Source organism: Hyposmocoma kahamanoa, unplaced genomic scaffold (genome assembly GCF_003589595.1).
Source record: "Hyposmocoma kahamanoa isolate Upper Pololo Valley unplaced genomic scaffold, ASM358959v1 114, whole genome shotgun sequence".
In the NCBI taxonomy this organism is placed as follows: Eukaryota; Metazoa; Arthropoda; class Insecta; order Lepidoptera; family Cosmopterigidae; genus Hyposmocoma; species Hyposmocoma kahamanoa.
In genome coordinates, this window is record NW_020653383.1 from 2,935,691 (window position 1) to 2,958,808 (window position 23,118).

General features: G+C 42.5%; 2 protein-coding genes across 4 annotated transcripts; one reads left to right on the top strand and one right to left on the bottom strand.

Annotated features, from left to right (window-relative positions):
* Nucleotides 1-69: 69 nt before the first annotated feature.
* On the top strand, nt 70-11,445 carry LOC113239628 (potassium voltage-gated channel protein eag). 3 transcript variants are annotated; one of them, XM_026476691.1, is made up of 13 exons: nt 70-278; nt 1,790-1,947; nt 2,022-2,255; nt 4,076-4,207; nt 4,293-4,402; nt 4,480-4,875; nt 5,397-5,725; nt 8,276-8,441; nt 8,511-8,763; nt 8,835-9,583; nt 9,665-9,841; nt 9,906-10,100; nt 10,705-11,445. In XM_026476691.1, the coding sequence occupies exons 2-13, from the start codon at nt 1,869-1,871 to the stop codon at nt 10,840-10,842; spliced, it is 2,958 nt and encodes a 985-aa protein (XP_026332476.1). In that variant the 5' UTR covers nt 70-278; nt 1,790-1,868; the 3' UTR covers nt 10,843-11,445. The 3 variants fall into 3 exon arrangements, with proteins under 3 accessions (XP_026332476.1, XP_026332474.1, XP_026332475.1); XM_026476689.1 differs by having other exon boundaries at nt 71-278; nt 5,397-5,820; nt 8,242-8,441; XM_026476690.1 differs by having other exon boundaries at nt 71-278; nt 2,025-2,255; nt 5,397-5,820; nt 8,242-8,441; nt 10,705-11,444.
* A 1,628-nt stretch (nt 11,446-13,073) lies between these two features.
* Nucleotides 13,074-18,963, bottom strand: LOC113239613 (RAC serine/threonine-protein kinase). The gene is made up of 5 exons (XM_026476669.1): nt 18,511-18,963; nt 16,000-16,156; nt 15,651-15,848; nt 14,680-15,456; nt 13,074-13,272 (listed from the first exon to the last, which is right to left on the bottom strand). The coding sequence occupies exons 1-5, from the start codon at nt 18,816-18,818 to the stop codon at nt 13,201-13,203; spliced, it is 1,512 nt and encodes a 503-aa protein (XP_026332454.1). The 5' UTR covers nt 18,819-18,963; the 3' UTR covers nt 13,074-13,200.
* Nucleotides 18,964-23,118: the final 4,155 nt, after the last annotated feature.

The following is a 23,118-nucleotide window of genomic DNA, read 5'->3' on the forward strand; positions in this document are numbered from 1 at the left end:
AGCCGTCGCGCATGCGCGGCGGTCACGGCGGCAGTCGCGCGCCAGCAACCACCGCAACCCCTCGCCGAGGCCGTACGAGCCGAGGTCCGAACCACCCGTGGCGCTGCGCCATCGCCCGCACGCGGATGATGATGAGTCCGGTGGACCCGCCGCTCTGCAGCGCTGACCCGCGCCCTCCCCGACCGTACCCGTTCAAACTTAATTAGTGCCCGCGAGTCTTGCGTAGCGCTCGCGGGCCTCGCCGCGTGAGCCTCGGCTCCACCGATGTGCCGCGGCAGGTGAGTGGACGTGCAGCGCAGTGGTGGCGATAGCAGTCCGCGCCCAGTGGCGGCGGACGGTAAACAGTATCGATCGCAGCACGCGACACGGCACTCGCCGCGAGCACGACAACATTAGCGATCCGTTACGTTTAGCCTCGTTTGTTGGAGATCGATGTGACCTCAACCCTTCCGCGTGACCTTAATACCCTGATAGGTGGTAAACTTGCCCTAGTGCTGTCGTGCTGAGTGATTCGTAACTATTCCAATACTTAATGCTTTTAGATAGTAGGCTAAAGTTATTTTCTATTTAGTCCAAAGAAGTAAGGTATTTACCTCCTACAAGCACATCAGTAGTAGTTATTAAATAGACTTACACCATTCATTTCATTGCAACTGATGTAACTACCTACACCAATAACTTTTACATCGAACGCAGTCACACTACTCACAAAAAAGCTACGTAATCCTCAAAGTACGTAGATTTTACGAGTGTTACATTCACAACAAAAACTTAGTATCTACTTAGATGTGAGAGAGAAAATATTACCTGTATTATTGAACTTCGTAAAGTTATTAGATATACAAGGCAGAAGAGTAAGCAATTAAGTACCTTATATACTTACATACCCAAGTCGACTACCGATCGGATGAGAAATTAAGCCAAAATGAGCATAATATCTTATGTGTGTGTAGTCCATACGATACAGGGTGACAATTCGTGCGACCGCAGCCGACCTCGCATTGTTGTTGGTTGTTTGAGTAAGTAGGTACACCAAAACTCAAGCTAAATATTAAACCAAGTACAACACGTCCACCTTCTAAGTTCCAAGTAGGCTCTTAGCATACCTTTATTATATCAATCGATAAGTATAGTTACGTGGATCGGATACCTCAATGAGAGGTGTTAGCACGAATAGAGAAGTGTGTCCAGGCAGAAAAAGACCACATCAACAATTGTCACAATAACAGCAGTAATATTCATACATGGTTATTTATAAAAGACTAACTACCTCGCAGGGCTATTATACTGACATCTTAAACAACAAGTTTTGTTTCATGACTTTTGATAATTCGTCAGATTTTACTTTTATAGAAAAATAAAAATACTTCAATAGATCCCTCTACACGGTGATTGTGCGATGACAAGAGAAAGTAGGGTTATTTGGGGAGGACGCTTGCACGTTTCAATTTACTACCGTACAACAAATACAGATTAGAACAAAAGTTGTTGTTTATGATCTTTGTAGTCCTGGGAGGTTGTTAGTATTTTACAAATAAAAATGACTCTGTATACAGGGTCAGGAATACAAACATGACCCTGTATACAGGGTAATTTTTAAGCTCCGTTACATCGATCACACATGGTAGTTTTGAGTAAGAAGCTCTAAAGTTTGTCCAGCTATTGAACAAGCAGCACCTAATAGATTCATATGTTAAGACGAAGAAAATACGTATATTCACGCGTAGGTAACTTGTGAAATTTGTTAAGCCTATTTCATACTCAACGGTGAATACCAAATGGTATGTAGGTGTGTGCGGCGCGGCGAGCAGCTCGCTGCGGCGGCATCTGCGCGGCAGTAGCGCGCGGCAGCGGCAGTAGCGGCCGGTATGCCGGGCGGCCGCCGGGGGCTGGTAGCCCCGCAGAACACCTTCCTCGAGAACATCATACGCCGCTCCTCCTCTCAACGTCAGTATAGCTTTCCTTCTGCCCCGCACCAATTACCAACCCCTCAGCCGCCTAACCGAGTGCCTTTCATGCAGCAGACAGCAGCTTCCTGTTGGCAAACGCGCAGATTGTGGACTACCCCATCGTGTACTGCAACGAGACATTCTGCAAAATGAGCGGCTACAACCGCGCTGAGGTGATGCAGAAGTCATGCCGCTGCACTTGGATGTACGGCGAACTCACCGAGAAGGAGGCGGTTGAGCGCGTAGACCGCGCGCTCGACCATCACCTCGCTGATCAATTCGAGATCCTGCTTTACAAGAAGAACCGTGAGTGTGGCGTAGATGATCTCTTCCCTCCGCCCGTACACCCCGCACCGCGGAATACAAACATGACACGGGCGCGATATTAAAGTAATCATGGCGAGCAAGCGACACGGTTAAGTTATTGGCACGGGGGGCGCATGGCGCTGGCTCTCCGCGGTAATAACATAATAACTTCCCGGCTCGTTCGCTCGACCGACTGCCCCATCAAATTCTATTGCGTAGCGATTTACACATGCGACGTATCCAAACTTATGCGCTTGCATTTGATTATGGTGTAAGGATAATTATCTTTTTTTTTATTATTTCTTTAATTAAAAATAATAATAATAATAATAATAATAATAATAACGCACACACTCAACATAGCCCCGCACTAGGGAAACCCTGTGTCGCGGGTGCCATGGACACACACATAGACAACCACAAATTACACCCAAACTCACGAGAGAAATAAATGTAGGCCATACAAATATTTCTCCCGGCCCGGGAATCGAACCCGGGGACCTCTGCGTGGCAGTCCGGTATGGTAACCGTTCGGCCACGGAGGCAGTTGTGGTGGAAAATGGACCGAACACAACGTGTAATAAGTATTTACTAACTATTCACATATATAAGAAATAACAAATACCTGTATGCGTAAGTATGAAAAACAAAATAGTCATAGAAATACAAAAAGTAGTTTTCTTTGTAATAAGTGACATAAATAAAAGCACCTATTGAAGAGAAAAAAAATTAATATGACATTTATACATTAATTAAATTGAATAAGAGTTTAAAAAATATCAAACGTTAATGGGTTAGAATTAGAATTTAGAATAACGCACACGCTCAACATAGCCCCGCACTAGGGAAACCCTGTGTCGCGGGTGCCATGGACACACATAAACAACCACAAATTAGACTCAAACTCACGAGAGAAATAATTTGTAGGCCATACAAATATTTCTCTAGGCTCGCGAATCGAAAAACGCTCTGCGTGGCAGTCAATGGTAACCGTTCGGCCACAGAGGCTGTTTAAACCGAGGCGGTTGTTTGTACCTGTTATACGTATTGTAAATACTTAGGGGTTATAAATATTTTAGAATAAGTTTTTAATATGCATAATTTTTAATATTGTAAGGTATTTTGATCGCTTTACACAATTTGAGCTTCTGGTGTTTTGTGTAAGGTATTCTGTCTCTAACTAAAGCTGCAATGTTTAAATAGGGTCTAAGAAGAATGGAATATAATCGTAATTTTGTTTTAGATTATAATATTACATTTCCGATTTACGGTCGAATGCAGGGCATTTAAAATATTTACAACTTTTGTGATAGTTCGTTGGTACTGGAAGACCCAGTTAATTTATTGTCCAGTCGTTTTCCTAAGCAGTTGAACTTTACTCCAAGGTACATAATAATGAGTTGTAAGTTGTAAGGTTTTTCCGATTGCTAAACATCAATTTTTTATTATTAAATTGTATGTATGTTAGTTTTAAGGTATATATAATATAGGTGTATTTTGTTTTTATATTGTTATGTATGTTAGTCTATAAGGTATGTATACATGGGTCTTTTTGTTACCTGATATAAATAAATAAATAAAATTAAAAAATAAATAAACATCGAAAATGAAACTATTTTTTCGGATCTAAATCGCATATTATATATTTTGTTTTAAACAAGCCATTATTTTGGGCTCTTTATAGGTCCCATGGTGACAGCTAACTATATATACTTACTAATTTGACAAACCTAATTTATTTTAACAGTAAAAACCTAATGCTCTTCTTGCAAATAATTACTTATTTAACTATTTTATGAAGGTGTGTGCTGGTATTACAGGCACACCGCTGTGGCTACTAGTACACGTAGCGCCCATTCGCAATGAGCGGGAGCTTGTGGTGCTATTCCTGCTCACCTTCCGCGATATCACGGCGCTAAAGCAGCCCATTGACGCCGACGACCCCAAGGGTGGTGAGTGTATCCAACTCGCTATGGTACTTGTGTTTGACAATACAAGAAGATACGGCGGGTTGATATAATTATTGTGCGTCCACAGGTCTGTCAAAGTTCGCAAAGCTGGCACGCAGTGTGACGCGCTCCCGCTCGGTGCTTGTGTCGGCGCTGCCCGCGCTCAAAGAGCCACAACGACAAAGTCACCTGGCGCATGTCAGTATCCACGAATCAGAGGCATGTATTAAAGATGGACAGAATGGTAGACATATCCGATGTGCATTGCGTTACAGGTGATGTCGCTATCAGGTGACGTGCTGCCACAGTACCGACAGGAGGCGCCAAAGACGCCGCCGCACATCCTGCTGCACTACTGCGCATTCAAAGCCATTTGGGACTGGATCATCCTATGCCTCACCTTCTACACTGCCATAATGGTGCCCTACAACGTGGCGTTCAAGAACAAGACCAGCGAGGATGTATCACTGCTGGTTATCGACTCCATTGTGGACGTGATTTTTTTTATTGACATCGTGCTTAATTTTCATACCACGTTCGTGGGCCCCGGTGGTGAGGTGGTCTCCGACCCGAAGGTCATACGTAAAAACTACTTCAAGTCATGGTTTCTCATCGATTTGCTCTCCTGCCTTCCCTACGATGTTTTCAATGCGTTCGATCACGACGAGGATGTAAGTACATATATGAATAATGAAGGGTTACTTATTGTAGGTACATTGAACTTTGATTTGTTGCACTGACATAATTCTAGTTCTAGTTTATTTTGTTAATGAGGTAAATTGCATTATGATATTTTGTTAGCATTTTAAGACTGTTAATTACCAACTCGATAACATCAAACATTTAACATATTGAACAATTAAGAATATTTAAGATTGAACAATATTTTTATATTATACATTTTTAATTAAAAGGAGATTGCCCATTACAGTACTGACTCTACTGACAAAATATTACATTTTTACATTTTTAATTAACAAAGAAACAAACATTTTTAATTCCACTAAATCACGAACACCCTCGTGATATCGGTTACCCCGTCGCGGTCACGAGATAACACTGGTCCTACAGGTAGGACAGAGTCGCTATTCTGCCCTTACACTAAAGCTGCACCAGTGGACTGCGATAGGATGATGATCCTAAAAATGACACTTTTACTAGCTGTAGTCCTCACGGTTGCGGTGTATTGCAGGGTATTGGCAGTCTGTTCAGCGCACTCAAAGTGGTGCGGCTGTTGAGGCTGGGGCGCGTGGTGCGCAAACTGGACCGGTACTTGGAGTACGGTGCTGCCATGTTGATCTTGCTGCTGTGCTTCTACATGCTGGTGGCGCACTGGCTGGCTTGTGTATGGTATAGCATCGGACGCTCGGATGCCGACTCCGGTCTACAATATTCGTGGCTGTGGAAGCTGGCCAACGTAACGCAAGCGCCGTACTCTTACGTGTGGTCCAACGAGTCCGATGGGCCCGAGCTGGTCAATGGCCCGTCGCGCAAGACCATGTACGTGACGGCGCTGTACTTCACCATGACGTGCATGACCTCCGTGGGCTTCGGCAACGTCGCCGCCGAGACCGATAACGAGAAGATCTTCACCATCTGCATGATGATAGTAGCAGGTGCCGGAATTCTTCTCTTATTAGCCGGTGCACGTCTTCCCATGGCGCGCGTGACCCACCCGCAGCCTGCTGCGCCGAGGGCCACGCTGCCACCACTTCCAATTCCAACCGCCCCTACCCCTCACCAAATAAGTCACTTTGTGGTGTCTTTGGTTTGATGGCACGTTTTCTCTGTCAGTAGACACTTACCTACGCTCATTTCGCCTGTCTCGCACGGTGTGTGTGTGTGTGTATGCCTCATACCTATACATCGAGCGATTGGCTAGTCACCTATTAACCTTAATCTCAGATTTATAAAACGACTGAAAATGGCGAGTTAAGCAAGTTTTTTATATTTACAAAAATCACAAAAATGACTAATTTTAACTCAAAGTTTAATTTAATTTCTCGCTTAAATAAATAAATATTACACAATATCACATACGTTGCTCTTCCCAAAGTATGTAGCTAAAGCACTCGTATTATGGAAATCGGAAACAACGACGGTACCACAAACAGACGGACCCGAGACAATATACAAAAGTTTTTTCTACATTTACCCAGGCGGGGACTTCAGAGATTGCGAGGTCGTTAAAAATTTAGGCAAAGCTTGTTTCGTAAATACGAAAGACTTTGCTTAGCTCGCCATCTTTGCTTAATCGAAGTCAACGTTCGTTTTATAAATGTCAGCCTAGAATCGCCTCAAATTACCGCAGCGACGACTCGATAAATGCTGCGCTGCGAGCACTGCAGTGCAACATAAACTTTGTCTTCTACAAGATAAAGTTACATAAGAAGTGCCGTTCTTCGCGCACTTTGCAACCAATAAGAGGTAATATAGAACATATTATCTACTAAATGTATACATTTAGTATACATTTTTTGAATGCGAAATAAAAAGGAGTACCTAAAGCCACGCTTCGCATCCAATGTATAACTTAGTACTCAACAATAAGGTAAATTCCATTGAAAAGCAGACACCGGCTGAGCGACGTCCGGTTGCGTAGAGCAAACTTTAGAAATATCTATGAAAAAAACGTCGTTTCTATTTAATACTGTGAACATTTTTTTGAATGGAAAATAATAAAAGAGTAAACTCGCACTCCATTCACTGTAGTGGTAGGATATTCAGATCCTTTTAATACCTAAAGTTCACGTTTTCCAGTGTATTTATCATTGACTTATAATTAATTATATGGACGTCGAGTCCGCGCTAAAAAGTGTCCGAACATATAGGGCGTTAAAATCGTATCCAGAGCGTCATTCACGCTTTAGTCTTCGTTTGTTCGACTGACAGCGAAGCAAGCAAAATTAGACAGTACTGCGATGACATTACAATTTAAATTCAACGTTTTAGCTTTTTCATATTCCTTTACATGTCACTACGTTTAAATAGGTTGACTTGAGACATTTTTTTCGTGGTTTTTGTATTAGACCCGTCGTCCATTTATTTGTAACTCAATGGTATTTATGTATATTTTTAATATACATATATGACTTTGACATTAAAACAAAAAAACATTTTTCTTGAAGTTCGAAGTTTTCACATTTTTCACTTTCTATCCACGATAAAAGTTAATTTAAATGTTACATAACATAAAAAAAGCATATAAACGTTTATTTGCCTTCAATTTTATAGTTAATCATTTCGTCAATCCCGCGCGGTGTTTCGCGAGCGTTCTTTTGATACGAAAGAGCGTCCCGTGTAAACGAGCACCCGTATTGTAGATGATGAAATAAGCATCCGATTATCCGACCACTAATTATATCTACAGCTGTATATATTTTGCAAAGTGAGCACGACGAGGCGCCGCGTACTGCGTCTTTTTAATTTTTGCTTAAAGAAATGTAACCTATCTTGTAAAAGATAATCTTTAAATAGCATAACAAAGTCGAGTCGCATCCCTGTGCCATTTTGAGGCGACCCATAACCTTAATTAACGCGCACTTGTTCGCACTGCACGCACAGGTTGTTGAAAACCTGGTAACGACAATAGAATCACGTCCTTAGTGTCGACTTTGATCTCGTTGTCAGAATTATCGCGTACGCTGCGAACAACTGCGCGTTAATCTTTAATATGCAGTCCTGAGGCACATGCCCAACGTCCTAACCTCCTAACCTAATCCCGGCGACCCGCTCTCCGTGCAGGCCCACGGCGCGTCGCGCGTCGACGTCCGGCACCCGCTCTGAGACTCGACACCGATGACGCGTTTTTGAGCGGGCGTCGGACTCAAAATGCGCTCTTCGTCACTCTTTCGCTCGTTGTGTGCTGCGTTGTGGCGTCGTAATGTAATAGTATCATACAACTTGAAGCGTGTCTCTCTGTTGTGCACATTATTGCGTGTCGGATGGAGCGTATTCATCCTCACAGCTAGGCGGCGAGCCCCACACAGTACGCGTCTCGAGACTGGGGCATTCTAACCTGTCAGCCAATGTTGCAGCACTACTATATGCGACGATCTTCGGGCACGTGACCACCATCATTCAACAAATGACGTCGGCTACAGCCAAATACCATGACATGCTGAACAACGTACGCGAGTTTATGAAACTGCACGAAGTGCCCAAGGCGTTGAGCGAGCGAGTCATGGATTATGTCGTCTCCACTTGGGCCATGACCAAGGGCCTAGATACGGATAAGGTAGACACCGCTGACCTGCGCCATCAGACACGGCAGCGACACGACGGCTGTGAGCGTATGTGTTCGCAGGTACTCAACTACTGCCCGAAGGACATGAAGGCGGACATTTGCGTGCACCTCAACCGTAAGGTGTTCAATGAGCACCCGGCGTTCCGACTGGCGTCAGACGGCTGCCTGCGAGCGCTCGCCATGCACTTCCACATGTCGCATTCGGCGCCTGGCGATCTGCTTTACCATACGGGCGAGTCAATCGACTCGCTCTGCTTCATCGTCACCGGCAGTCTCGAGGTCATCCAGGACGATGAAGTGGTTGCTATCCTTGGTAAGAAATCGACGCATCGTTTCCACGTGACGATCCGTTCGATACGGTAACTATAACTTCCTGGTTTCCAGGCAAGGGGGACGTGTTCGGCGATTCTTTTTGGAAAGATAGCGCTGTGGGTCAGTCAGCAGCCAACGTGCGCGCGCTCACGTACTGTGACCTGCACACTATCAAGCGCGAACGCCTGCTCGAGGTGCTCGACTTCTACCAGGCGTTTGCCAACAGTTTTGCGCGGAATTTAACACTCACATACAACCTGCGGCATCGGCTGATCTTTCGCAAAGTAGCTGACGTGCGGCGCGAGCGTGAGCTCATGGAGAGGCGTAAGCGCGAACCGCAGTTGGAGCAGGCGCAAGACCACCTGGTGCGCAAGATTTTCTCGCGTTTTCGCCGCGAACGTAGCGTAGCCGCTGCGCCCGCACCAGCCCCGCGTTCCACCGATCCCGCGCAACCAGACCCCGAGCGAGGCGACTCCTCCGCGGTCGCGACGGCACCGGCTGGCGATGGATCGACACGGCGCTTATCGCTGCACCGCGATTCGTCACCGCGCGCCGGCCGCAGCCGCGAGGAAGACACATCCGCAGCCGCAACCGCGCCCGCTGTGACGGCGACGTCAGGGACTGGGGCTGCTCGCGGCAAGTGGGGCCGACTGCTGGCGGGCGGGTCGCTGGACGCGGGTGCCGAAGCGCCACGAGCATCTTTCACGCGTAGCTTGAGCGTTCGGGACCGCGCTGCGACATCGCCAGCCACGGCCGCGCCCGCTGCCGACGCTGCGCCCCCCGCACCGACTGGCGCTGGAGCCGCAGCCTTAGCGGCCAAGGCGAGTGGAGCTGAGTAGCTACCAGCCGATACACGGAACGCATCCGCTTCATAATCCCGTAAAATATATTTCTCGGACTAGATGGCGTTGGTGAAGGCGCGTGTGGGCTCCGCCGCGACAGCGGGCGGCTCACGCCAGGACACGATAGAGGAGGAGCTGGAGGAGCGGCGACCTTCCGGCGCGCCCTACTCGCACGAAGCAGCCCTGGCTGAGCTGCGGCGCGACGTGCGCGTCGAGGTGCAGCGGCTCCAGCAAAAGGTCTCCACTCTAACGATAATGTCGTCGTACTTTCTTCGAACTATTTTCGAGCCGTTTTATGCAGCTAGGGCGCGTGGAGGATCTGCTGACGATGTTGGCAACGCGGCTAGGTGCTGAACCTACTGATACTAGCGGTGGTGCCAGTAGTACCGCTGCGCCGCCAAATGCCGCGGCTCCAGCTCCTGTGCCGGTGGGGACCGAAGAAGCAGCCCCGCGACCTACGGACCTGGCTGCACTGGCAAGAAAACGTCGCGCGAAGGTACCAACAACATTGTAACATTTCTAATGAATTTAAATTATATAATAATAATTTAATGAATATCATTGTAATAACATGTTTTCACTTCTAATGCTATTAAAGTTCGTATTTATGCTTGGTGTAGGCTGCATAAAATAGGATTTTATGCTCTAGTGCATAAAATAAAACCGTCGTTTAGAACCCACTAGAACTTTATAAAATGAAGTTTTACTTTTATTTTTTTAATCCGTGTTATATTACAAAATTAAAAAAAGTAGGCAATAATAATTCTAATAAGTTATAAGAAATAGAAATGCATAAAAAATGTTACATTCAATTTTAATTCAATAATCGTTTATTTGTAATATTGCTATTTAATTTCCTCGCAATCGAAGTGAAAATCAGAGGGTATAACTCGTTCATAAAACCCATTTTACCCTCGACTAAGTATTCAGCATCGCCTGCGGCTCGGTAAAATGACGCGTTTTATGCACTTGTTATCAATCTACTATTTTACTACCGTGACATTCAACTATTTGTTGTAAATGTAAATATAAAATACTTACAAATTAAAACATTGCTTCTTATTCTACATGTAATGCAAACATTAACTTTATATTGGAAGGCCCGAAGTAAGGGTGCGGCGCCGCAAGTGCCTACGCCCACGCCGCCCACGACGCCCGATGCGCCCGCCAGCGGCAGCGGCAGTCCACCAGCGGGGGCGGGGACCTCCGCGGCGGCTCGCCGGCGGGACTTCCTGTAGCGCGCGGCGGCGCCCGGCGCCCCGCCCGACTAGCGCCGAGCGCCCTCGCCGCCCTCCTGTTAGGGCTCGCACTCGTAGAACTGTAACTTGATATTGTCCGATAAGTGATATTATAAGTTAAGTCGCGGTGCATTGTAGATATTCACGTTCGAAAGCAATACGTTCATTTCCACTTCCGCTCCGCATCACGTCGACGACCAAGTATTTTTGTACGTTTGCGACGACTCACTGATTTTATACGCTTTGAGAGGTCGATTATTTACTTGAGGAATTTTCATATTGTACTCGTTAGGCGATGCGTAGTCGAGCTGCGCGCAGACATATCCCGGGGCGCACGGCCCCGTTCTGGTCGGCGCGCCCCCTGCCAGCGGGGCCGCGCACCTCCGCACGCCTGTTGTTTTAGCATTAGCAAACTTATTGTTAACGTTTTTAAAAGTTTATCCGAGATATTCGATATCCTCGCGTAGTTAGTCGCGGAGCGGGCGCTCGGCCCCGCTCCCCCTCAGTTAGACGAACGGCGGTCGTTCCTCGCTAAGCCACTGCTGTCTATGGTCTTTTTATCGAGAAATATATCGACATGATGACACTCACGTTTGTTTTATTTGCTGGCACGCAATCCACTGCGATACAAACTTGTGCATGTCTGCCTACAACTCCTGATGTCATTGTGATTTTTAATGTGTTATCGTAATAGATAAGCTGCATAACTCCGAATTCCGCAAACAGTACCTCTACCACGAGTGTAGTGACAGTTGTCCCTAAACTATAAGTTTCTTTATAACCCATCAACTATTATATATACTTATTCAAGAAACAACAGTCAATATACAACAAATTGTTACATTAAACGAAAATATTATATAAAGTAGACCTAGAGTTTGCTCAATTAATAATGCAGTTCAAATCTTGAATTCACCAAACAGCCTCAGCTCCGAACAACACAGCTAGACGTGGACTGGCAAGAAAACCGTCGAAGCTGGGTAGTACCAGAACAGTAAGGCTTTATAGTTTTAGATTTTGACAACGATACATACAACATTTTATTTCATTTCGTACCTATACAAAATCGTCAAATATTTTACGCGGTGGCTTGAGACAATGCTCATCGGTAAATCACGGTACAGATACATAACACTGCGTCATTTTGATAATATTTAAAAATTTAAATGCTGAGACACAAAACTAAACAACATTTTTCTGGAAAAAATATTCTACACGGAGTTGTAAGGTATAGTCTCTAGACCATAATTGTTGTAAGTCAAAATACCATTTTTTTTATGTATATCATAATCACAATTATGTTCCATTTATGAAAGTAAACTTATCACCGTGATTTCTTTACTTTTAAATATGGAACCTATTATTGTACATCTCAGTACAGAGTACTAAAAAACCGACCTCAAAAGTTCGTGAAATTACATATATATTTTAACATATTTGCCAAGTTTAATTGAAATCGGTTAACGGAAAGGGCACGACACCGGATTCATCCCCTAGTTTGAGGTGGAATATTTTCTCTAAATGTAAATGGGACCAATACTGAGGTACCCTCTATAACATACCAATAAAAAAGAAACATCAAAATCGGTTCTCACATACAAAAAACAACAGTCGAATTGAGGGCCTCCTCCTTTTTTGAAGTTGATTAAAAAAGGATAAATATATTTAAGTTAAACAGCGAAAAATGGTATTTTCAATTACAACTTACGTGTGAGGTATCGAGTAATCGACAAGATGGTGACGCAGACACGTACTTTCTGCACGGAATGAAAATTAAAATTATCCCAAGTAAGCTGTTAGGGCAGTGCTTTGTGGTACGCCAATCTGTAAGCAATATCGGCTACAAATAGAATATTAACATTTAATGTTCGTATTAATTTTTCAAATAATAATTAAGTCTATTATTTAAAACCTACATACACTACTCAGTATAAAAGGGCCGGCATCATGAACAATACTTAAATCTATGAGTTACGAATTGCTAGAAAGTATAAATAATATTATAATAATGTATTAAGCACTACCATGGCACCTGTAGATATTTTTCCGAGTAGTTGAAAACAACTAAATAACACATCTTGCACGAGATTTAGCTATTATACCTGCTACCTAACTTAGAACGTAGACATATGCTGAGTCAACGCCCTGCTAAGATTTTTTTAAATTTATTTATCTACCTACCAGTACACGGAGATAAAATATTAATGAAAGACGGAATGAAGTTTAATCCTAACTTTATTATATATACAAAAGGAAATACATCGGCGGCCCCCGCGGCCCGCGGGGTAGGCGCGCGCCGCGGGAGGGTGATTAGTAGAAATGCACGTGCTGCTCGCTTAGCCTACGGCGCAGCCGGCGCTAGTGGCGGTGCGCGGACGCAGACTGATGCGACAAGTGCGACAGCGCCGAATGCGCCGACGAGCAAATATCCTGCAACAAAGACACGAGGTAAGATATTGAATCTTCACAACTGATCGCGACACAAACAGCAATACAATACAAATATTCCTTATTGCACACTGGGACAAATACATAATAATACAAAAAAAAGTCCGGTATAACATGGTCTTATTGCAATCTCTTGTAGGCAACCTTCAGGTTACAGGAAAAATTGTAACATAAAATTAATTGAGGGAGCAGCAGAATACGTATTTAATACACATATTGCACATACATAAATTAAAAAAAAAAAAATTATAATAATAATAAATAAATACCTATAAAAAGTAATATAAAAAAGAAGATAAATAATTATACATATTTTAAAAACATAAATTGAAGTAAAACAATAATAAACTAAATTTTAATCGGGTAAGAAAAGAAAAGAATAATTATAGTACCAATACAATGAGCTTTGAGAAAAGTTTTCAAAGACTCAACAGACTTAGCGCGTCTGATCGATTCAGGCAGGGAATTCCAGTTTGATAGAAGCATCAAAGAAGAGCACCTTGAAGGAGTTAGGGTAAAATTTAGAAGAGGTTAAAGAAAGAATTAGAGGAGACTGGGAGTAGTAACATGATACACGAAATAATGTTCGAGGTAGGGAGGAGAGGTGGGATTAGAGAAAGAGTATAGAAGGGATAAAATGCGAAAATCCCTACGACGACAAACTTGGATGGTTACCTATAACCATCCAAGTTTGGATCGGAAGTCTGAGACATGGTCAAATTTTCGCAATCCAAAAATGAACAGACAACAAACAACACTTACCTATTTATTACATATTTCTACTGTAATCAGCATCACTGTGTTCCGGTTTCGAAAGGTAAGAAGGGGTACTGGTGAAATTACAGGAACATGGAACTAGTCAACTTATGTCTCAGGGTGATGGGTGCAGTGGCAGTGCCCCTCAGATCTTTGCTACTTAAAGCTCTGAGTGGCACTGCAGCTGTTATGGATAGGTGTGTAGCTTAACCATCAGACGCACGACTGGTTCGTCCCGTCACTTAATAATAATAATAACGCACGCTCAACATAGTCCCGCACTAGGAAAACCCTGTGTGGCGGGTGCCATGGACACACACATAGACAACAACAAATTACACCCAAACTCACGAGAGAAATAAATCTGCCGTCCACCAACTAAAACGCGGCTATGTGACACGTGGTGAAATAACCGTTTTAAACAGCAAAAAATAGAGCACAAAATTCTCTTTCAAAAACAGTTAAAATTAGTTTATGTGTTCAAGTCATCGGAACTTATATATGGAATAGTAGAGAACGGGATACTTCTCCCGGCCCGGCAATTGAACTCGGGACCTCTGCGCGGCAGTCCAGCATGGTAACTGTTCGGCCACTGACGCAGTAATTGATATTATTATATAAAAAAAAACTTACCTGGTAGGAGAACTGCGGGAAGTGCTCCTCCTGGATGCGCGCTAAGGCGGGTTCGTCGGGGGGCGTGAGCTCCACCGATTCGCCGGTGAACTCCGAGTCGAAATAGCGCGTGTCCGTCTCCGAGTCCACCTGCGGCTTGAAGGGCGGCGGGATCTTCTTGGCCACCAGGTCGGCCCAGTTGACGGTGGCGAAGAAGGGGTGGTTCATGATCTCTAGCGCGTCGTCGGGCCCCGCGCCCAGGCGCATGGCCGGCTCCTTGGTGAGCAGGCCGGCGAGCAGCGCGCGACACGCCGCCGACAGCGCGCGCGGGAAACGCACCTCCTCCGTCACGATCAGTGAAAACAGCACGTCGTGGTCGCGGTTGTAGAAGGGTAGCCGCCCGCACGCCATCTCGTACATCACCACGCCCGTGCCCCACCAGTCCACGGCCGGCCCGTAGTCGTTGTCCTCCAGCACCTCCGGCGCCAAGTACTCGGGCGTGCCGCAGAAGGTTTTGGTGGTGCGCCCGTAGGTGATGTTCACCTTGCACAAGCCGAAGTCGGCGATCTTGATGTGGCCGTCCTTGTCCAGTAGTAGGTTTTCCAACTTGAGGTCACGGTAAATGATGCCCTCGCTGTGCAGGTAACCCAGCGCCGAGACGATCTCGGCGCCGTAAAATCGCGTGCGCTCTTCACTGAAGGACCGTTCGCGAGACAGGTGAAAGAACAGCTCGCCGCCGTTGGCATACTCCATCACGAAGCACACGCAGTCCGCTGTCTGGAACGAGTAGCGCAGCGCCTGCGCACACAATCGATTTACAGATTTGTCCCTTGAATCGTGCACACATCAAATTACCGCGAATATTTGCTTAGGTTGCCATTAGGTGCAGGAACTAACTAACTAAACAAACATTTCACAATATCTTTATCCAATGTAGACCCTTGAAATACAGTGAAATGTATGTGATTATTTGAAAAGCAGGCACAACTTACAGTGAGGAAGGGATGCTTTGTCTTCTTGAGCACTTGGTTCTCGGTGTTGGTGTGGGCGACCTCATCCTTTTGGATGATAAGGTTCTTTTTGAGGATCTTCATAGCATACAGCTTTCCGGTGCCCTTTTCGCGTGACAGCACTACCTTGCCGAACGTGCCTTTTCCTAGCACCTTCACGAATTCGAACTTCTCCAGGGTCTGCAAAGGCACACGGCACACTTAGTAAACAGTCACCTTTGGAATACTTTTCATTAAATTGGAACTGATACAATTGATTCTGGGACATAGTTTAACATGCGTATTCAAAGATTGAAAAAAGAAGGCAGCATAAAATTAATATGTGTGTTACAATGCGTCTGGGATCGCGGAAGCTGGTGCCGAGCTGCGCGATGTCGATGTCGTCGAGATCGCTCCCTGCAGCCGTCGCGCCCGCGGATCCAGCGCTACCCGCCGCGCCGCTGCTTAGCTGGCTGGCAACAAAGCGGATCGCCGCAACCCACTCCTCACTGCAACACAAGACGCAGTCTCAGATCTCTGTTTCACCATTGATGTTTTCTTATCTATCCTTTAGTTTTTCTTGTGCATCACGTCACTTGGTCTCGTAAAAAAAATCACAAATTTACTATACCCTATAAATTTAATATAATAAACCTAACCTAGTTTTATATACTGAAAAGTAAAAAAATACACAATATTTTTCCAGTGAGTGCTTATTAAACTGTTTTGACTACTTTTATACGTATTATGTATATTTTATGTCTATTAGGATAGTAAAATAAGCTAACGCATATTTGACGCACAAAACTAAACATAAAAAAAAAATTCCTTAGATATTTTGATTGTAGCAAATTTTGTACCATACTTCTTAAAATTCGCAATTGTATATACTCTGCTACACTTGACCAAAAGATGCATGTGAAAAGCGTCAAGTTCGGAATAACAATCAAGAGGATCTGTAGATTCTGATAAAAAGGTTGAAATCTTAGTAAAGGGAACACTATTGTACCAATCAATTTTAGTATGCGAGTCATAATCATCCCACATCAAAATTTGTCCAAACCCTTTATTTATTTGTAAAAAAAAATCGTGTTAATATTCAGATCATTTAAAATATTTATAAAAAACTTGTTTTGCTTGCATTTTAGAAGATCTTCGATTTTTACTTCACAATGCTCCTGTAAATTTTATTATGATTACGATATGGGGTTATTAGTAGAAATAACATGTTTTTGTCACACTTTATAAAGCATGCAAATCATCGAACCAAAAGAACATCACAAATCAATTAAAGAATATTATTTTATTGGTTCCAAGAACTATCAAACAAGAGACCTGACATTATTATGACTCATCCTAAAGTGCATAAACAACCTAGCCATGAGATAGCCTGCTGTTAAACAGTGTGCCTACAGTTATATTGGTAAGAGAGTAGTTGTATGATTCCCAACACTTAGTTTATACAAAATGATAACAACTGCGCCTTGATAAGAGTCAGCAGCAGCAAAGCGATGGGCATTGAATCGTTCAACAGGAAAATGTGTTTTCTTGTGTTAGTGGTATGTACATAATATGAGGAAAACTGCACATAATGAGTTGTTTAATTGTTAATTGCATGAAATGGCTACTGAATCATGAAATGCCTAATTTGATAAATAGCTAACTTAGGAAATAATTACTTCATAAACTGCCTGAATTATACTAAAGTGAAATTGTAAAATTACTAATTAAAAGAATGGTCGGTTTGTAAGAACTACTTTGAAAAGTTAAATTTAATGTTTGGAGTGACAAAATATTCACATTTCATGATGACTTATATTGCCGAATACATATTACACATGTGTCTACAATGCTGATGCCAAGCCCAAACAGCATAAACTACATTTTGAAAGTAACAATTATTAGGCTTATAAATATTAGTGAAACATTTTGTCTTTATATACAACTTTCAATACATTTTGACAAAATTCATGTGAATTAGTGTTAAACTCAATACAACTTGTTAGTTTGGAGACTATAATTATATTCTGTCACTAATATTAATAATATGTACGAAACGACCACACCAATTGCTTAGTCTCAAACTAGGCAATTTCCTGTAGCAACGGAATTTACTTTAGGGCACTTCCCAGAACAGTTTGACTAGAACCATTTGAAAAAAGTCAATTTCCCAAACTGGTCCTACCGGGAATCCCTGGGACCTCCATGTCCAATGTAAACTGATAGGCAACCAAGGTCAATCTAGATACCTTGAATGTTATCTCAATATTTGATGTTTGTCATCTTCAGTTTCACTTTTACCATCACTCACTCAATCAGCATTGCTCACTAATTTCCTCTTTTATGAGAGTATGTGAGAGATTTTACAAATGAGTCATTTCTAAATAAATATTTAAGAAAACCCATTTGTTGTTTGTAATTTTAGAGTGGTTGCTTTGTAACTTAAAAGCAAGTCTCAAAAGTTGTACACACAGAACCTATAATCACATAATATGACTTCATATAAATATGACATCAGAATTATAGTAATTAACTTAATTCTATTTTAAAATTTAGATAATTAATTTCACTTCATGCTATGAGAAATTACTACAGAAACATATCAAACCATTGAAAGATGAACTTTCAAATTCATAACAATATTGACTGTGGCTACCTGGGTTGAATTGAGATTTAAGTGGGAAAGTCAATAACCCGTCACAGAGTTATTTTGTCTGCATTGATAAACTGTTCCATAATGAATGTGCTGTTGTTACACTATATGCTACTGATACAAGCTCAATTAATACTACACTACAATGAGTATATTGGACATCACTAAATAAAGTTTCTCTTGCCATTGCTGTAAACATGTTATACTGACCGCTCTTTTTCAGTGTCGACGGAAAAGTTGCGCTCAATGACGGTAGTCCATTGCAGACCTCGGATAGTGAAGGTGTAGGGGCGCGGTTTGTCCACGGCCATGATCTGGCAGTCGCGTACGGTGAACTTGTTGAGCGGTTCGCGGTAGTTGTTCCGCTCGGGCTGCGACTTGAAGCCCACCAAGTCGCCGTTGCTAAACAGGATGAAGTAGCGGTCGCGCCAGTTGCGGATGTGCTCGCCGCGCTTCTGCAGCCAGCCCTCCTTGACAATGCTGGCGGCCGCACCCGTGGCTGGCGCCGCCTCGGCCATGCCGCCTGCTAATCGCGGTAGCCCGCGAGCGCCGTCCAGCCACTGGCCCGCCGCAGGCCTCCGCCGTCAGCGCCCACAAAACGCGCAGCGCCTGCCACCGCTCGCACCACGTTTTGCTACCGCGGCCGTGCGTGTTTCACCTAACCTGGATTGCACTCCGTACACACTCATTAAACATATTCTTTCCTGAATAAGTAGCAAATGAGCAAATTCAACGTATTTATTTTCCTAAATGAAACTAGCGTAAACGACATACGTAGCCTCGCGGTTTTAATACTACTGTTTCTATTTTACCGTCTGGATTAGAAGAGCGAGAACACATTAGGGCTTGAATGTTCATATGTAAGAAAGAGAGATTCGATAAGTTTTGCAAAAAAATAATGTCTTTTCAATTTAGTTGGGTAATAACCTATTTTGACAAATTAGTTCTTTATGTCTGCCACCAGGTGAAGAAATGGCGCTAACGTGTTTATTTTTTAAATACGTTTCGTTCTACTCAGCATTGAAACGATCTATCCAAAAAATCAACGCAAGAAATAATATTTTCTTTTTTGGATGTGGTAAATACATTACAATTTACGCATAACACTTATATATAAATTACACAGATATTCATCTATAGTATATGTACACGAAAAGATTTTTACATTAAACAAACATGAAGCATGTGGGTAGGTGAATGGAAAAGATAAAAAATGTAAGATTTCTTTGTTCACGCACACTATGCCCAGGATGCAAAAACCGTTTCCCTTTTGCCATACTTATTATTTGGCGGAAGCCACCAAGTTGACCACGAATCCGAAAACTTTAGTTTTATTTGGTTCCTCCAAGGACCTTAGGGTTCCTCAAAGTTTTTTTTTTAAAGAAATTCACCAAGAGTGTATTTTTATTATAGTGGACTTTCATACTGGCAAAAGGTCTGCTCAAAGAGGCCAAAACCAACACGTAAACTGTAAAGATCCAGTATTAGGAACGGAAATATTTTAGTAACGGTTATTAAAACCTAGTGCAAGAGCAAGTTTATGTTCTCTCATTCAAATTTACGGCTCAAGAGATATATGTATAACTGGCTGGCTTAAGCATAAGGCTTATGATCATGCAGAAGGCTTGCTAGAAGTTACTTCATAATTATGTTTAGATAACTTTAATTTATATTATAAAACTACTGTTAACGAATGGTTTTATTATAATTGTTAAATACAACGAACGAACACATAGAGAAAAAAAATCCTTCGACCCGACAGAAATCGAACCTGCGACCACGGGATTCCGTCCCCATTGTTTTACCAACTAAGCTACAGGTCGAGTTTATTACATCGCCGAATTTCGTAGAGCTTTATGAAAATTGTATAATACATTTAACAGGGATATAATAAATAGGTAGCACGATCATTCCTTTGCTGTATGTACGTCTAGCGCACACTGGGCAACAATCGGCAAGTACCTCACGCCGATTATCGAATAGGTACTTTCACCGCGATGGCAAGCATTATACCTACTGTATGCCATCGATATCAATACAATAAGGTACCTTTTTGCTTTTTATTTTAACATTATCGTAGCTTACTTCGCATTTGTTTTGCTTGCATTAGATTAAGTTTTATGTACCTAAATAAGTTCTTAAATCTTTATGTAATTTTTATTTACTTATCCTTTAAAAGATTTCAAAAAAGGCGGGATTCTCAATTTGACTGTTTTTGTGAACGCTACGCGATTACTCCTGCATTTGTGGACTGATTTTGATGATTCTTTTTTGTTGGAAAGAGGGTAAGTACTTGTAATTTCGTAATTGCTTTAAAAATTAGTACCTACCTACTGTAGCAGTCGCAAGCAACAAAAATAAACAAGGCGATCATAACGAAGGTGATAGATGGAGGTAATTAAAACAACCAGCTCCACTAAATGCGTGACGAACATGAACTTTATATTGTAAATGATGCATAACGTTGACGGCTTAAATTAATTAGGTACAAACATACTACTCGTACACTAACTTAACAAAGGCCATCAAGAAGAACACTTTAAGGTACTTAGACGTAACCGTTAAGTACGTAAATTGTAAGTTATAAGTTTTATATTAGGTAGTTTATTATAAAAATAATGCACACACTCATAGCCCTGCACTAGGGAAACACTGTATCACAGGTGCTATGGACACAGCCATAGACATATAACACTCAAACTCACGAGAGAAATAAATTTAGGCCATACAAATATTTCTCACGGCCTGGAAATCGCTAAAAACCACTGCGAGGAAGACCAGGATGGTAACCGTTCGGCCGCGGAGGCAGTTAAATATTAATAAATAAAATACAAATTTATAGCACGAACAGTGTGGTAACTACGTAAATAAAAATTTTGTTATCTATCCATTACAATATTATTACAAAACAATTCGAATATACCAATATACCACACTCAAGTTTATACGAGGTAGAATTGCCTAAGTTAAACATTATATTATGATATTTAAAGTTAACTAAAATTTACAATAATAAAATTTCCAAAAAAATTGGCATTCTAGAATATTGATAACAAAACGTGTATTTGTTTGTAGAATTTACCTGTTTCGCTCTATTTGTTAAGCTCTCATGGACGAATGGAATAAGTGAAGTTACGTCAAAAATGTTTATTGCTCCATAAGATACAGAAAAGTATAACCCACATCCTCTCCAATTCTTGTAACTCTGTTTACAATATTAGCTGTTACAGTTACTGGAATTGGAGAAAACGTGAGTTATATTATTCTGTATCTAATGGAGCAATAGACTTTTTGACGTTTCTCCACTTATACCATTATTCCATGAAGGGTGCGAATTTTAAGTAGGTACATAATTTTACAAGATGACGGTGTTGGTAGATCATCATGATAAAATTGTGTAAACGCTACATCAATAAAAAATAAGTGATTTAACAGCTTAGGTCACTTGCTAACAATGGCGAGGCGTACGTATAACTCGATTCCCATCGGCTTGCCTAAAATTTTTCACGTATTATCTAACACTTAATTTACTACATATACACACATCAAAAGTGTCTAGGGATCAAGTGAATATTTTTGAAATAAAAATTATTTAAGCAATATTTACCAAATCCAGTCTTCCAGGACGACTTCTTACTTTAATGCTTATGTTTTATTTAACCGCTTACCCCTATATTTAATTAAAATAAACTAAAATTGATGTTTTTGCAAATTGTGGGAAAAAACTCAAATTAACGGCGTCAATTAAATGACAAAAAAATGGCGAAAATGATGATTTTGCTCATTTTTATTGTAGAGATAAGAAAATTAATAATCTGTATTTCCACCATTAACACGAATCACACAATTACACCGATTTGGCATGCTTAAGACGAGTTAATCAAAATCACTTTGAGGAATGGCCGCCCGTGTATTTTGTAACAAGTCAAAATATTGTTGTAGAGTATGTACGGTATGCATACTCGGCACAGCTCTTCTTTGAAGCATATCCCATGCGTGCTCAATTGGATTGAGGTCTGGCGATTGAGCAGGCCACGGCAGAACGTTGATACGAGCTTCGGCAAGAATGCGTGTTACGACTCTAGCCGTGTGTGGACGTGCGTTGTCATGCATTAGTCGAAATGAATCACCCAACTGGCCTCGCAAAGGGATGATAACATCTGAAACAATCCTCTCTGCGTAAACTTGAGCATTGAGGTTACCCCTGATCCAAATGAGATCGGTTCTTCCGCCGATCCAAATACCGGCCCATATCATTATTGTTCCCCCACCATATGGATGAACTTCCTGACAATATCTCAAACGTTCATGACGTTCAGATGTTCTCCAAACTCGAGTACGTCTTGTATCCGGTCTCATACCGAAGCGGGATTCAACCGAAAAGCACATATAGCGCCAGTCTTCTTCCTCCCAGTTTCTGTGTTCGCGAGCCCATCGTAAACGGGTCCTGCGATTGCAGGGTGCAATAGGTGGAACTCTGAGCGGCCTTCGGGATCGCAGACCCACTTCACGTAAACGATTTCGAATTGTTTGATCGCTTATTAGCAACCCTGAGAAGCTGTGGAACCTCGTAACCAACATCATGGCGGTCATGGTACGATTCCGTCGAGCAGTATTTTGGATATACCGGTCCTGTCTGCGAGTCGTGATGCGAGATCGTCCTCCATGTCGCTCGGCCACGCTGCCCGTCATGCGATAGCGCGTCCAGAGGCGACTTATGACGCTCTGTGTAGTGTTAAGAGTGAAAGCCACAGCACGTTGCCTGGAACCAGCTTCCAACATTCCGACGGCTCGCATCATCACTTCTCGGGTTAAATG

Bases quoted from the DNA above. Each gene is read 5' to 3' on its own strand.
- LOC113239613 (XM_026476669.1), bottom strand. From the start codon at position 18,818: ATGGCCGAGGCGGCGCCAGCCACGGGTGCGGCCGCCAGCATTGTCAAG. The intron at 16,157-18,510 runs GTCAGTATAACA...CTTGTGTTGCAG, and splicing joins GTCGACACTGAAAAAGAGCG to TGAGGAGTGGGTTGCGGCGA. The intron at 15,849-15,999 runs GTAACACACATA...GTGCCTTTGCAG, and splicing joins TCCGCGATCCCAGACGCATT to ACCCTGGAGAAGTTCGAATT.
- LOC113239628 (XM_026476689.1), top strand. From the start codon at position 1,869: ATGCCGGGCGGCCGCCGGGGGCTGGTAGCCCCGCAGAACACCTTCCTC. The intron at 5,821-8,241 runs GTGCCGGAATTC...CCAATGTTGCAG, and splicing joins CTGCATGATGATAGTAGCAG to CACTACTATATGCGACGATC. The intron at 10,101-10,704 runs GTACCAACAACA...TTATATTGGAAG, and splicing joins CAAGAAAACGTCGCGCGAAG to GCCCGAAGTAAGGGTGCGGC.